Source organism: Vicugna pacos, chromosome 29, assembly GCF_048564905.1.
Source record: "Vicugna pacos chromosome 29, VicPac4, whole genome shotgun sequence".
Lineage (NCBI taxonomy): Eukaryota > Metazoa > Chordata > Mammalia > Artiodactyla > Camelidae > Vicugna > Vicugna pacos.
In genome coordinates this window covers 16,065,914-16,082,736 of record NC_133015.1, presented here as the reverse complement: position 1 = coordinate 16,082,736, position 16,823 = coordinate 16,065,914, and the positions used below count along the sequence as shown (strand labels likewise).

Here is a 16,823-nt window from a genome sequence, read left to right as displayed (position 1 = left end):
ATGCTGTGAAGAAGATAAAATAATGTGGTGATAAAAACTTAACGAAGATTGGTTAGGGTAAGCCTCTTTAAGAGGGTATCAGTAGAGGCTGAATGATAACAAGCCAGCCATCTGAACATCCCAGAAAAGAGCATTCAAGGCAGAGGAAATAGGCCACCACCACCACCAACAACAAAAAAACAACAGAGTGGGGAATTTCCAGTATATTTGGATTAGCACTGCTGATACCTGATACCCGGTATAGCACTAGAACCAGTGCCTCTCACAGAATCTGAACTTAAAATGACAATTGACAGACTAGAATTCTGGGCTAAACCCAAGAAGGTGAAATGTGACAGATACGAATGTAAAATGGTGTGTGCGAGTTCACAAACCCAGGTACACAGTGCAAAACGATGTCCACGTGACTTGGCCGCTGTTCATAAGAGAAACAGTCTTGGGATTCTAATTGACCACAATTTGGAGCTTGCCCTTTGCTGTTCTTAATTGGTGAAAAACAATGTGTAGGTATTACTGTTAGACAGATTTCTCCCCGATTTAAGGCATCATTAGAGCTGTCCAAAAATGGAACTCTCCATGGCTTCACTCATTATAAAAAAGAAAAGAAAAGAAAAAGAACAGAAAAGAATGAATACCCATCAGGGCTTTTGGAAAAAGGAACTTTTTTGGAGACTAGTTTAAAGTACTGTTTGTTTCTGTGACTCTGTACTGGTTTCTTTCATTCCAACATTTTCTTTGGGGATATTTATTTATAGTTAATAAAGAAAAATGACATTGGTATGTAATGTGTATGGAGAGGTTTATTGAAAATTTAGTGTATGATGGCATCTCTCAAAATAGTAAACTGAAATAGAAAAGTCTTAGACTATAGTTTTCAAAAGAATTTAGAATAAATTTCTAGTATGTTTTTGGACAAATATAATAATAAAATAAATATACCTTGGCTTTGCCATGTATTAGCTGTGTAACAGACAATTTACTTCTCTGCGCTTGCTTCCTCAGAATGAGGATGATAACTTAAACTTGCCTGAAACAGTTGTTAGGATTAAATTAATAGCTGTGTATAAAGTAGTTACAGCGGTACCTAGCAATAGTGATATGTAAGTGTTTGCTATGTAAATGTATGCTCTACTCTGCCTTCAGGAATTAATGACCAAGTTAATAACTGAGACACCTGACCAGCCAATCCCTTTTCTCATTGACCATCTTCAGTCTAAACAAGGAAACCGTGGACAGCTTCAAAGAACTTTATCTGGATCTGCAGCTCTCTGGGCAGAAAGTGAAACATTAGGTAAATGAAAAAACATATTTTACAGTTAATGTTGATATATTTAATGTTAAATTCATAAGTCTGTTTCTTTATAGTAAGTAAATCCAGAGGTTACCTAGGGTTTCATGTATTCATCAGTGACTTCACTCGTATGCTAAAATCTGTCAAAAAATACTCTTGAATTTGACTATATTGTTATGTATTATGCTTCAAAATATGAGAATCTGTGTATTAATTTGAATAGAAATAAGATTCAGATTTGCGTGAAAAGCTTTTAAATCATATGAATTCAAACTATTTTAAACTCATTTCTTTTTATCAAGAATTTGAATTAAGGGCTTATAGCTCATCTATGTAGAAAGACAAATCATAGATTTCTACAGCGTTACCTTTTTTGTAGACCAAACCGATGACTACTCTCTATTTCCCTCAGCTCTAATTTTATCCTAATGTAGTAAATTCAACCTGAGGAAGACGTATTTACTGCAAACTTTGGGGAACCAGCCTTGCCAAGTCTGTGATAGCCTTATTTCACCCACAAGCACTGGTGAGATAATTGAGTAGACTTGACTTCAACCTTTATTTATAAAATGTGTGTCTGACAGCTTTTTTTCTTCCACACACTGGTCTGTTAGTTTGGTATTTACTTCCAAACCCAAATCCCCCCAGCCCGTTGCTTGGGTAGCTAAGTCCTTGCCTGACGGCATGGTCATCTGACTGACAGGATTCCGGCTGTGTTCTCTTCTCTTCTCTTCCTGCTCTGTGCGGTCCCATGGAGGGATTTTGGTCTTCTTTGGCTGTATTCTCACATTGGTGCCTAAGCAGAGTAGGGGATGGGGTATCTTCTGAAGAATGTAGACAACTCTGGTGTTAGTTATCCATACGGAAGTTATCCCTGCATCATACAGGGAACGAGAGTGAATTCTTGGTTTTTCTTGGCCTCACTTTCTTAGGGTTAGATTCTTACTAGGATGGGTGTTAGGAATGGGCTCTGGTTTGTAGATGCAAAGAGGGCACCATTCTTGTGAAGGTGGACCAGAGAAGCAACTGTGAGCCTGCTGAAGCTCGTGTGAGCCCATGTTTATAAACTGCTGTGTCTGGAGAGACAGTAGTGTGTTAAATTCTGTAGTTTTGATAAGCGCACATTTAATATCTCACCATTTGCACAGATCAGTGGTCTGTGCACAGTTTAACCAGATCTTCTGTTTAATCTCTTTTTTAGTTTTTCTTTGTATCATGAGATGCTGTGTTTCATGACCATGATTCTTTATTCCTTTAGCTATATTGCATTAGAAGAAATTACAGTCCTAAGTTGGGTGTAGAAAGACAAGTTCTGATAGACTGTGAAACAACATAAGGGGATGAATATGCGGTGGGGCAAGCGTTGTAGGTGTCTAGAAGTTTCTTAGTCTCTTTCTGATATGCCCATATTTTGTCTTAGTTGTGTCTATGGAAACGCTTCTTGGGTTGTGGCAGAATGTGGACCAATATTTCTGTTCCTGGTGTTTTAGAATATTTATGACTCTTTGGTATTAAATGGGATGTTGAAAGTAGAAAAATTGGATCACAGCTCATTAAGTAAAAACTTAACACTAAAATTTGAGGACTATTTCATGATGTCTGTTTGGTATTTAAAAGTGGGTAGCCAGAGAAAGATATATGAATCATCTGTAAAGCTAGAATGATTTTAAAAGGTTTAAATTTAAACAAGAGGGTAGAAAGAAACTAAGGAATGTCACATAGATGAAAGAGGAAGGTAAAGAAGCAATGAGTAAGACAGAGGAGGAACAGTTAGACAGGTGGTATGGGCATGAGGAGGATGCCATGCCCTGAGAATAAGAGAAGAAAAAGTCCCGCTTAGTTAGGTCTGTCTAAAAATATGGAGTGCCAAGAAGTCAGGAGGGATAACTCCTAGAAAGATCGTTTCATTTAGGAGTTGGTGTGACATTGACCACCTTTGCAGGGGAACTATTGCTTTCAATAAAGTTGGTTAAACTACTTTCTTGAACAGAACAATGGAAAAAAATGAGTGGTACTATGAAAGAAATGTCAGTGAGTGTCATTGGTTTTATGTGTCACAGTGAATAACAGGTAAGGTAATAGCAGATGAGTAAAACTTACTTAAACATTTAGTTGTTTTTATTTACAGCAGAATAAAGTGCTTTGTTCTATGACACTCATTTAAAGAATGTTATTTTAAGTAAAAGACTTACAAATAATTTCACAGTTTAACATGGTCTTACATTAATATATAAACTAATTCATATCAAATACAAGACTTAAATTTATAGGAGAAATAAAGGAAGCAGTACTTTGGGATATTTGCATTATTTGAATATGAAGTGACATAGTGTTGGTCAGTTATATCTAATTGCTTCATAAATTTAGTTTTTGATCAATCATGAAATCATTTATTATTGTTTTTATAAATATATTTCTTTTGTTTCAACAGAACATAAAGGAACAAGAAGGGATTTCAGAAGCTATGATAAACCCTGGCAATTAAATGCAAAGAAACCTAAAAAGTCAAAAAGTGACCTTGCTGTGTCTAATATTTCTCCACCATCACCAGAATCAAAATCATGTAAGGAAGTTTGTCATTCAGATGTTATTTAATATATGTAACTGTGTGTTAGTAAAATGAGAAGAAGGTAAGAATTGAAGCCAAATATTTTATCTGATATTTCTTGCTATTCTAATGAATTTCACATTTATTTCAGCATGTACATTGAGCTTTATTTATATATAACTGCTCACTCATATGCTCATACGCTCATGCATGTGTAATTGATTTAGACCTTTTTGAGTATAATATTCTTTTAAGAATATAAACTACTTGGAGCAGGTCCTTTGCCACTGATAAGTACTCCTTTCTCAGTCTATCTGAAAGTGTAATCTGTATCCAAACTCCAGCAGATGTTTGCCCCCTGGAAATTGACTATTATTTTAAATAGATTTGGAAAGGCAAGGGACCATGATTGTCTAAAGTAATCTAGAAAAATATGAATTAGTTTGGAGAATTTACCCTACCTGACTTCAGTTCTTATTATAGAACTACATTGAGACAGTGTGATTTTTGGTGAAAGGATGGGCAAATAGATCAATTGAACTTAATCAGAAGTCTAAAAGTACATATATGGTCAAATGATTTTCCATAGGACAAGTAAACAAATACAATAGGAAGAGAAAAAGTCCCTTCAACATGGGACATTCATATAGAAAAATACACACAATTTTGATCCCTACCTTAATTCATACTGAAAATCAATCTGAGGTGGGTCATAGGCCTAAAGATGAAAACAAAAACAGTAAAACTTCTAAAATAAAACATACACGTATAACTTTGTGACCTTGGAGAGGCAAAAATGTTTTAGAGATGTTTAGTTACCATGGCTTCATACCAAATCAATCCAAAAAAAATTTTTAGGTTAAATTAGCATAACAAAAATTAACCATTTTATAATGTACAGTTCAGTGACATTTAGTACACTCAAAATGCTGTGATGCGGTAACCTCTATCTAGTTCCAAAACATTTCATCAGTAGAAAAGGAAACCCTGTTACAAATAGTCACTGAACATTTCTGCTTCCCACCAGCCCCTGAGAACTTGCTTTCTGTCTCTGAATTGACCTATTTTGGTTATTTCGTATTAGTGGAATCATATAATGTGTGACCTTTCTATATTTGGCTTATTTCACTTAGCATGATATTTTCAGCGTTCATTCCCATTGCAGCAGGTGTCAGTGCTTTATTCCTTTTGGGGGCTGAATAATATTCCATTATATGGACATACTGCATTTTGTTTATCCATCCATTTGTTGTAGGGTATTTTGGTTGTTTCTGCCTTTTGCTGTCATGAACAGTGTTGCTGTAAACATTGATTTACCAGTGATTGTTTGAACACTCATTATCCATTATTTGAGTATATACCTTGAAGTGGAGTTGCTGAGTTGTATTGTGATTCTGTGTTTTAATTTTTAGGGGAATTGCCAATTGATTTTTATAGAGGCTGCTCTATTTTACGTTCCCATCAGCAATGTAAGCGGCTTTCAGTTGCTCCACATTCTCACCAACGCTTGTTATTTTCTATTTATATCAAAAATATTATGCCATCCAAAAGGGTGCAAAGTGAAATCTTGTTTTAATTTGCATTTCTGTAACGATTAACGACGTTCAGCAACTTTTCATGTTCTTGGCCATTTGTGTATCTTTGGAGAAATATCTATTCAGGCCCTTTTGTTCATTTTCTTAAGTAGATTGTTACTCTTCCTTGAATTTTAAGAGTTCTTTATATATTCTGATACTACACCCTTATCAGATACATGATTTACAGATATTGTCTCTCAGTCTGTATATTGTCTTTTCACTTTCTTGGTAGTATTCTTCGATACACAAGTTATTTTGATGAGGCCAATTTACCTTATCTTTTTCTTTTTTTTTGTTTGTAATTTTTGTGTCATATCTAAGAAACCCTTGCCTAATCCAAGACCAGAAAGATTTACCCCCGTGTTTCTTATAAGAGTTTTATAGTTTTAGTTTTAAAATTTAGGTCTTTGATTCATTTTAAGTTAATTTTTGTTTATGATGTAATCAGGGTCCAGATTCATTCTTTTATATGTAGATATGGAGTTTTCCATTTGTTGGGCAGTATCATTTGTTGAAAATACTACTTTTTGCACATTAAATGGTCTGGCACGCTTATTTAAAATTCATTGACAATAAATCTGAGGATTTATATCTAGACTTTCAGTTCTGTTCCACTATTCTATGTGTCTCTCCTTATATAAGAATGACACTTTTTGTTTCAGAAGCTTTATGATAAGTTTCAAAATTGGAAAGTATGAGTACTTGGACTTTGTTTTTCTTTCTCAAGGTTGTATAGGCTATCCAGAGTCCTTTGCAATTCCATTAGATTTTTAGGATTAGCTTTCCCATTTTTGCAAAAAAAAAGGTCAGTGAGATTTTAATGGGAAATGCATTCTGTTAATAGATCACTTTGCGATTATTGTGATCTAACATTGTTAAAGATTTCAGTCTGTGAATGTGGAATACCTTTCATTTATTTAGGTATTCTTTAATTTCTTTAAACAATGTTTTATAATTTTCAGTACACTAGACCAGCACCTTCTTGGTTAAGTTAATTATTAACTATTTTATTCTTTTATATGTTATTGTAAATGTAATTTTTCTTATTTTCTTTTTCCAGTTTTTCATTGGTAGTGTTTAGAAGTACAACTGATTTTTCAAGTGTTGGTCTTATGTCCTGCAACTTTGTTGAACTTGTTGGTTGTAACCATGTTTTTATGGATTCTTTAGGCTATTCTACATAAAACTTCATGCAAATAGAGATAGTTTTATTTTTTCTTTTCCAATTTGAATGCCATTTATTTCTTTTTCTTGTCTACTTGCTCTGGCTAGACATTTTAGTAGTGTTGAATGGAAGTCATGAAAGCAGTCATCCTTTCTTTTTCATCATCTTAAGGGGAAAACTTTCATTCTTTTTCCAACCTAGATGATGTTAACTCTGTTTTTCATAAATATGTTTCATCATATTGAAGATGTTTGCTTCTGCTCCTAGTTTGGTGGGAGTTTTTATTATGACGGAATATTGGATTTTATCAAAAAGCCTTTTCTCCATCAATAAATATAATCATGCATTTTAAAATTCATTTTATTGACATGATTATTACACTAATTTTCTTATGTTAAATAATTTTTGTATTCATGGTATAAATCCCACTTGGTCATGATGTATAATCCTTTAAATATGCAGCTGAATTTGATTTGCAACTATTTTATTGAGGATTTTTGTATCTATATTCAGAAGAGATATTGGTGTGTAGTTTTCTTGTTATATCTTTGTCTTTTGTGTCAAGGCAATGCTGGCTTCGTAGAGTGAGTTAAGATGTGTTCCCTCCTTTTCTATTTTTCGGAAGTGTTTGGAAAGGATTGGTGAAGAATTGAGAAGGATTGGTGTTAAGTCTTTAAATGTTTGGTTGAATGTACCAATGAAGCCACCTTATACTGTGGTTGACTTTGTTGCGAAGTTTTTGAATATTTATTCAGTGTCTTTACTTGTTACAGATTTTTTAGTTTGTTCTTGAGTAACTTGGTAGTTTGTTTGATTCTAGGAATCCATTTCATCTAAGTTATCCAATTTGTTGCTGTAAAACGTTCATAATATTCTTTTATAATCCTTTTTAAAAACAGTTCTGTGAAGTGTGTAGTAACGTCTTGATTACATTTCTGATTTTAGTAATTTGAGTCTTCTCCCTTTTTTCTTAGTTTAGCTAAAGGTTTGTTAATTTTTAGAATCTTTCTTAAGAATCAACTTTTGGTTTTGTTGATTTTTCTCTATTACATTTGTATCTTCCATTTCATTTATTTCTTTTCCACTATTTATTATTTACTCCCTTCTACTAGGTTGGGTTTAGTTTGCTTTTCTTTTTCTACTTCTTTAAGGTAGAAAGATCAGTTACTGACACAAGATCTTTTTTTTTTTAATGTGGGCTTTACAATGATAAATTCCTATATGAGCACCACTTCTGCTGTATTCTGTAAGTTTTAGTGTGTTGTGTTTTCATTTTCATTTGTCTCAAGATGTTTTCTAATTCCCATTGGGATTTCTTTTCACCAATTGGTTATTTAAGGGCATGTTGTTTAATTTTTCTCGTATTTGTGAATTTTCTGTGACTTTTGCTTTTAATTTCTAGTTTCATTCTGTTGTGGTCAGAGAAGATACCTTTATGATCTAAATATTTTAAAACTTACTGAGATGTATTTTGTGGCCAGATGTATGGTGTATACTAGAGACTATTCCATGCACACTTGAGCAGAATATGTATGGCTGTTATGCTGTGGAGTGTTCTGTTTATGTCTGTTAGGTCTAATTGGTTTATAGTGTTGTTCAGGTACCCTGTTTCCTTATTGATCTGTTGAGTTGTGCTATCCATTATTGCCAGTGGAGTGTTAGTGTCTCCAACTCTTATTGTAGAACTCTGTTTATACCTTCAGTCATGTCAATGTTTGATTCACATATTCGGGGGCTCTCTTGTTAGGTGTGTATAATATAAGTAATCGTTAAATCTTCTTGACAGAGTGACCTTTTTTAAATCAATATATAATATCCTTTGTCTTGTAACTAGTTCTGTCTTAAAGTCTGTTTTGTCTGATAATAGTGTAATCACCTCTGCTCTTTTGGTTACTATTTTCATGGGATATCTTTCAATCATTATTTCTTCAAATATTGTTTGTTCTCCTTTTGGGACTACTATTATGTGTATGTTGGTACATTATACAAATTGATAAACTAAGAAAAGTCTTATGACATCTCAAATAATACTTGAATGGTACTTGATAAAATTTACATCAGTTTATTTTAAAACAAAACTAAATAACACTTTTTAGAATAAAAGGGTATTTTCTTAACTAAAGTATTTGGCACAAATGTTTATGTAATATAAAAAGTTTTCTAAGTGACTGGTCTTAAAAGGAAAAAAGAATAATATTAACAGTTGTTAACTTTCATATGGGGAAAATATTGTTAGCATTCATTAAAAAATCTTTTTTGCTAAAGCTTACTTAAAATTAGATACTATAAATTAATTAGGCCAGTTTTGTGAAGAGCAAAGTAACCTATTGGCCTATCCAATAGAATGTGAGCTCCAGTAGAATGTCATCTCCGTGAGTGAAGGGAATTTTGTTACTTTCATTTACACTGGTTCACTCCCAGAACCTAAAACAGTGCCTGACACATGGTTTGTGCTATACAAATGAGTGAGTAAATAAGTAAATGAGGAGAATTTAAGAATGGGTTAGTGCTACTAATGAGATGACAGTTCAGAAGTTGTGCATTTTTAGGTAACAAAAAAATAGCACCTTACACAATGCAAGCTGGTATAGGTACAAAGATCTGCTAGATGATGTTTGTTATTAATTTTCAATTGTTATTTGTCATAGAAGGAAGATATGACAAGTAGAGTTTGATGAAGTTTTTTTCCTATATGGTTCAGACATTGCCACTATTTACCTAGTGTCTAGCAGTGAGCTGGAGACTGGACCACAGAAGAAGTAAAGGGTCTGCAGTGACTGTATCTGTGGTGATTGTGCAGATTTTTCATGAGAGGATTAATGAACTAAGAACTTCTATATGTCAAAAAAAAATAGTGGAATGGTGGAATGGTTGAGGACAACGAGTGGGGTCTTGTCAGAAAGGACCAGAAGAGCGTTTGTCCATCCTCTGTGCATGATAATGTGCACTGATTCTTTCATAGCCATTTCAAATTTGTGATCCAGATGGGAAAATTGAGGTAAGTATGTTAGCTTCAGTTAAAACCAAAAACTAATAAAACCAGTCCTCAGTAATTTTATTTATGCTTTTGTATTTGGGGGAGTGTTTGTCATTTATTTAAATGTTGCATTTAGCACAGAATATACAAAGAGGAATTGCTGTAAATTTGCTGTAATTTTAGGGAAAAAAAACGAAAGGACTGTGCACATGTATAGAAAATACCAATTACATAAATACAAGAGAATGAAGATGGCAACACAGTGTCTGAAAAATCATAATATGGAAATGCAGAAGGCAGGAGACGTGAAGTAATAAATTCACTATTATCGGTTTTAGATGTATCATAAGTGTGGTGCTAGGATATCTCCTGGTATATTTTAAATGAAAATGTGGTACTTGGGAGAAACTTTCAGATAAGAATTTATTTCAGATAAGCATTTATTAGATTTTAGGAAACACAGTTGAAAGCTCTCATAATTGAAATTATTTTGGTTCAAAAGAAATGGATAAATGGTATTTCACAAGTCACTTGGAGGAAATGTAAATTTACTGTTTAACCCACAGATAGAAACTCTTGGTGGAGGTCTCAGTGAGTCAGAATTTTATTAATACAATAAAGAATTGTTCAAAATAAGCCCTGCTCAGAATATGGTAGGCTGTTTTGCGGAGAAGTGACCTCATTATAACTGAATGGAGGCTGCCCATCTACATGGCTCTGTGGACGGGCTTCTGCACGGGGCTGAGTTCTGTCTCAGTGGTGTCACAGGCTGTCCCTAATCTCAGTTTCTTTCACCTCATATGGGTCGTATTGTGTTGTTACTGTTCTTCTGTTTTCTGTGTCTCCTGAGGATATAGAAAATGTATTTAAGCTGTAGTCTTGAATTTTAAGTTTAAGTGTAGGCCAGGCAAGGTTTTTAATCCATTAGAAACCTTTCGAGAGTCTCATCTGGAGCCTTAACACTGGGCTGATGACCTCCCAAATCTCCTTCCGTTATTTACCAAGACATCTTTTGGACTCATCAGCCTGGTTGATTAGACCATGGTTATGCTGTGGCCTTCCTTGTCCTAGATTTGGATCCCATGATCAATTGGGTATCACATATGTAGCAAGTTGTCACAAGCTACAAAAATGTAAAAAGAAATTCACCTTAGTTTCTCTCGAAAGTTGCTGAGCAAAAGTGCTTGGGTGTCGTTTCGTTTCTCTGCAGTGCTGCATATATCCTCCCCAGAACTCAGTGGCTTGGAGCAGCAGTCTGTAATTTCTCATGATTCAGTGAGTTCAGTGGGCAGTTCTGCTGATCTCCCCTGGACTTGCCCACGTGGATGCACACATTCAGGTAGTGAGTGGTCTGCAAGGGCTGTTATCGTTGGCATTGGGGCAAGTCTCGTGATTATCTGGGAAGGTTAATTGGGACTGACTTAGAAGACCTAAAAAAAAAAAATCTATGTATTTTTTTTAATTAAAAAAAAGAGAGATCTTGATAGGATATGGTAATTTCCAGGAAAATTAGATAAATGTAATGATGCAGATGAGAGAAATTTCTCAAAGAAGGTTAACAAAAGTGCCAGTAAATGTTTTGAAGGATCTGGTACAAGTACAGTTTTCTCTGCTTCCTCTCCTGGTTTCTCTTCCCTATGCCTGGGCTTGCCCCAGGATCTCCTGGGGAGTGTACCCTGCGGGGTCATAGCAGTATGCTTGGGAGTGTTTTCTAGAACCATTGTTCACGATCGCTGCTTCCGTTCTCCACTGCTTGAACATGAGTGTGTTGATGTCAGCTGACATCTCCATCCCTGAGTCCCTTAAACAAAGAAACACACAGGAAGCAGCTGCATTTTTTTAGTTTAGATTTATTTAAATTATAGAAGTAATATTTGCTTATTTTGACAAAGAAAAAAATACAAACATGTAGAAAGATAGTCTCTCTCCCTTTACCCACTTCAAATTCTACTCCCTCAGAAATAGTTTGTCTTTTCACATCCTTTCAAATAGTTGACATCTTCTTACATCCTTTTCTTTGTGTAACTATCATATAAAATATGTGTGAGGTGATTTGCTTTATATATATATATATTTGCTTTATGTGTGAGTTCACTTTAAGCTGCCACATTGTTTTGTTTGTTTTTAACATTTTTTATTGAGTTATAGTCATTTTACAATGTTGTGTCAGATTCCAGTGTAGAGCACAATTTTTCAGTTATACATGAACATACATATATTCATTATCACATTTTTTTTCACTGTGAGCTACCACAAGATCTTGTATATATTTCCCTGTGCTATACAGTATAATCTTTATCTGTTCTACATTTTGAAATGCAGTCTATCCCTTCCCACCCCCCACCCTCTTGGCAACCACAAGTTTGTATTCTATGTCTATGAGTCTGTTTCTGTTTTTTAATTAATTAATTAATTTATTTATTTATTTATTTAGATTCCACATATGAGCGATCTCATATGGTATTTTTCTTTCTCTTTCTGGCTTACTTCACTTAGAATGACATTCTCCAGGAACATCCATGTTGCTGCAGATGGTGTTATATTGTCAGTTTTTATGGCTGAATAGTATTCCATTGTATAAATATACCACGTCGTCTTTATCCAGTCATCTGTCGATGGACATTTAGGCTGTTTCCATGTCTTGGCTATTGTAAATAGTGCTGCTATGAACATTGGGGTGCAGGTGTCTTTTTGAAGTAGGGTTCCTTCTGGATATATGCCCAGGAGCAGGATTCCTGGGTCATATGGTAAGTGTATTCCTAGTCTTTTGAGGAATCTCCATACTGTTTTCCACAGTGGCTGCACCAAACTAAGCTGCACACATTCTTAAGCAACTTGTTTTTATAATTTTAAAATGTATTTTGGACAAATCTCTATGCAAATAAACTTAGATCTAAGTTTATACTTACTATTTAGTAAGTACACATACCTATAGCATAGTGTGTATATGCCATAATTAATTTATTCCCCTGTTGAAGTACATTTAGATTATTTCCAGAGTTTTGCCACCACAAACTTTTTCGTGAAATAAAAATATCTTGCATTTTCTGATAAAATAAACAACCTTGTACATATATACATAAGCATGGGTGTTTTCATTTATTTATGATAATTTACCAGAAATAATACAATTGCTGAATCAGAGGGTCAGTATTTTTATTACAATAAGTATTTCTGAATTATTTTTTAAAAGGTGGCAGAAAAAGTTTTTCTATAGTTTGAGACTGTCTTTCGTATAACCATACCATACAAATATTTTAAAGTTATTTTATTTTTATCAAAACAAAAATATATATAGTTTAAAAAGTAAATTAGTACCACAAGGCAACAGTGTCCTTTTTCTCCTGTTCTGCTTCTAATGTGGAACCACTTTTAACTCTTAAGATACTTCTTTTGGTACATGGATCTACATAGCTTAACATACAAGATACATAGCTCTCTTTCAGTTTTTAAGTTTGAGGCATTGTCTCTTGACCTCTTCTAAGACTTTGTGCTTTATACCCCCAGCCCATCACATCCTCACAGTACAGACAGGCAGATGTTTCAAATGTTCGTTAATACGCACTCTGCATTGATATTTTTATGATTGTATTTATTAGGCTTTTTCACAGTAGAGACGTAAGATAGCCAACTGTTAATTTGTTTCTAGATTTAGTAATTAGCTTGTTTTTTTTGTTTGCTCTGCGTTCTCTTACTTATCACTAATGCTTCACCAAACCCTGCCTTAAAGTATTAAACACTCTCATCAGGTATCCTTGTGTCTTATTTTAGGTTAATGTTTTATACTTTATTTCATTTAAAAAGTTTTTAGAGGCTTCTCTCCTGTAGCCCTTTGTCCTCTTGCTCCAGTCTTGACTCCTTAGTTTCCAGCCTTTTTTCTCAGTTGTCTGCTGAGACCATCCTTCACTTTCGTCCCGAGGATTCCCTTTTCCTTTTCCTTATGAAGGATTACCTGTGTCCTGAATCCCAGGTCTTTCCACTTACTCATTTTGGTGGAGCACCTCCATTAGGAGCTTTCTGAAAACGAGTGCTTGCCAGATACATTTTTAAGTTCTTATGAGTATCTTGATTGATTCCTTAGTTGAGTTTAAATTCTAAGTTAGAAATAACCTTCAGTTGGAATTTTGAAGGAATTTCTCCTGTGTCCTCTGGGGCCAAGCATTGCTATTAAGAAGTCTGATGAAGGGGGTAGGGTAGAGCTCAGTGGTAGAGTGTATGCCTAGCATGCATGAGGTCTTGGGTTCAATCCCCAGTACCTCCACTAAAATAAACAAACAAACAAAGAAACCTAATTACCTCCCCCCTAAAAAAGCAAACAAAATTTAGAAGTCTGATGACAATTTGATGTGCTATTTTTGTCCATCAATGCGTTAGAGATCTTTTCTTTATTGCTACTGTTGTAAAATTTTGTGGTAATAAGCCTTGCATTACACTGGACATTTAGTGGATCCTTACAATCTGAAAGGCAGTTATGTTTTTATATCCTTCTTGCTTTGGCATTAGTTCTCCTTGATTGATGCTTTGACATTTAAAGGTGTGAAATGTCCACTTTTTTTTGGCATCTCTCTCTCCAGGGACTAGGTTTCAGTATTCTCTACCTTGCTAAATCCAGTTGCTGCTCATCAGTTCATTTTGCATCTTCCAAAAAAAAAAAGTGTTGCTATTCTTGCCTAATAATGTCTTCTCTTCATGTCCAACCAATTCTTTGACAAAAGAAAAATACCATAATATGATTTTAGTGGGAATTTGAGGAAAAGTGAAAGCATATACAAGTATTCAGTCTTCTGTGTTGTATCAGAAGACAGGAAGAATGTCTTAAAAACAATTACTAATTGTTCATGGAGAAGTAGCAATTATTTTTTAAGCTGCTAAAACATAAAATATACTTTGCTTTTGTGTTTTTCCCCAAGTTATAGAAATTACTAGTTTTAAATCAGTACCTGAATTTTCTTTTTTCTGTAAACACTATCACATTTTCTTAAACATTTAAGACCCAGCTTCATAACCTATCCTCTGTTTGCTCATGAGAAAAACATTTCCAGTACTTTTCTATTCTGTACACTGATCTTGATAGTCTTTCACATAATGATGGATAGGTTTTATCATTATGTAGCATGCTTCTGAAGTAATCATTTTTTTTAAACGTAGTGCCAAGGTCAGTAGATCATCCTAAGTGGAACTGGCGGACTAAACCAGAAAGCCGTGATTTTGATGAATTGAACCACATCCTTCAAGAGAGCAAGAAACTGGGAAAAGCCCTTGAGAATCTCTCTCGAAGTAAGTTCATTTACTTGATTATAATTGGAATTCCTAACCAATATTAAAGTAGAAGCATTCATTATTATTACCAGTAACGCACTTCCAACATCCTCATTATAATTCCACGAGAGGCTGAGGAGTTCTAAGAGCGTGAGATTGGAAATGAGGACTGATCTTGCATATTACACAGATTTGTGGAAAGACTAGTGACATAGAGTAAGAGGATCTATAGACTCCCCTGATGGCTGTTTGATTCTGACCTCTCTGCAAGGTCTTTGTTAGTTACCCAGGGCAGCTGTACACCTAATGGCATCTTATTCATTCTTCTCTCTTCAACCCTGTTGTTTTCTGTCATCTCTGTTTGTGCACATACCTGTTGTCTCCATGTGTTTTTGATGTCTCTAAATTTCTTAAGGATAGCAACTGGGCCAGGGTGGTGATATAGTTCAGTGGTAGAGAGCATGCTTAGCATGCATGAGGTTCTGGGTTCAATCCCCAGCACCTCCACTTAAATAAATAAACCTAGTTACCTCCCCCCAAAACAAAAATAAATGAGGATAACAACTGGGCCAAATTCTTAGAATCCTTTCAGAGCCTAGCGATATATCTTTTTTGGAAAAGCAATGATCTGTAGTCCAAAAGCCTGGGTTAGAAGTTTTGCTCTGCCACCTATGAGGTGAATAACTTCACGTAGACATTAAACCTACATGAGCCTTGGTCCTCTCGTCTCCATATCAGGAAAACATGGTTCTGTCTTCTGATAGGTGGGAAGGTTTAAAATGATACATTTCGAGTAAAAACTTCTAAATGTCATTGTCATGAGAGTAGGCAAACAAATATTTTGATTTGATAAATGACTTCTATGTATGTAGACATACTACTAAAAGCGTAAAGTATATATGTGAGTTCAAGGTATTTCTGTCTTTCTCTGGTTCTTAATTATCTCTCAGTTTTAAAAATTAGGTGCCGTAAGAAGCATATTAATGCTGTGGCTTCACTGAAATTTTCTTCTGGTTTTATGGATTATTAAAAATTCTTAAGTGGAAAATAGAACAGTAGCAAATTCTAGTAGATTATATTTTAGGATCAGCATGTTTTTTAAGATAACATAGTGTTACTAGTTTCATGATTTCTTTCAAAGTTAAGATATATTGCGTATGTTTGTATATTGCATTATGCTGTAATTATAGTATTTATGTATTACATTTTATTGTATTATAATTTTACATATATAGAGAGAAGGGAGGTTTAATTTTTAACTCACTAGAGCCTTTTTTACTAGACTTTTGTGTAGTGAACCTATCTCAGAAGTTAAGTTGCTTTGTTGTAGGGTCTTATAATTTTGCCAAAATAATGATACCTATTAGTAGCTCTTTGGGATTCAGGAAAACCCTTCTTTTGGCTAGATTTACTTTTGGAGCATATAATGGTAAAGTGAGTTTTCAGCCAATAACTGTATTATTTTCCTGAAAAGAACCTTATCCTATTAATACGTCAAAGGCTTATATTTTTACGTATATAAATCTTACCCCTTTGGTCAGAGCCTGTGGCTCTTCATAGGCTCCCAATTTACCTATAAACATGAGTTTAAAAAATGATTGAAGAGAATGCGCAATTATTATACATCTTTGTATATACATACAGTATTTGTCAATTTTTGTCCTTTAAAATATAACAGCTACCTTTTAAACGCTTGTCTTATCATTGTTAATTTGTAAGGAAGCATTTGACCTGTTCCTAAAACTTTTTAATAAAGACGTTTGATGCACTTCCACAGATCTGTAGCAAAGCGTCAAGGTTCACATTGTGATCTGTCCCCAGAAAACCTGCAAATGGTTTTAAGTAGGGTCTCTCAACTGAGTCTTATGAGTAGGAGCTAGTGGGGGGCTATGACAAGGCCTCATTTAATTCATGCAGGAACATCTGGAGAAGGAAAATGGCCAGGGGCAGTGGTTGATTGGGAGAGAAGAGATGCGGACATGGGCCATTACTCTGGGACAGAGGCA

General features: G+C 34.5%; 1 protein-coding gene across 1 annotated transcript in view; it reads left to right on the top strand.

Annotated features, from left to right (window-relative positions):
* The window catches only part of C29H8orf34 (chromosome 29 C8orf34 homolog), a 284,320-nt gene that overhangs the window by 47,756 nt on the left and 219,741 nt on the right, over positions 1-16,823 (top strand). Inside the window, 3 exon segments of the mRNA XM_072951848.1 lie at positions 1,144-1,291; positions 3,723-3,854; positions 14,707-14,835. Of these exon segments, the coding sequence (XP_072807949.1) occupies positions 1,144-1,291; positions 3,723-3,854; positions 14,707-14,835 (409 nt within the window).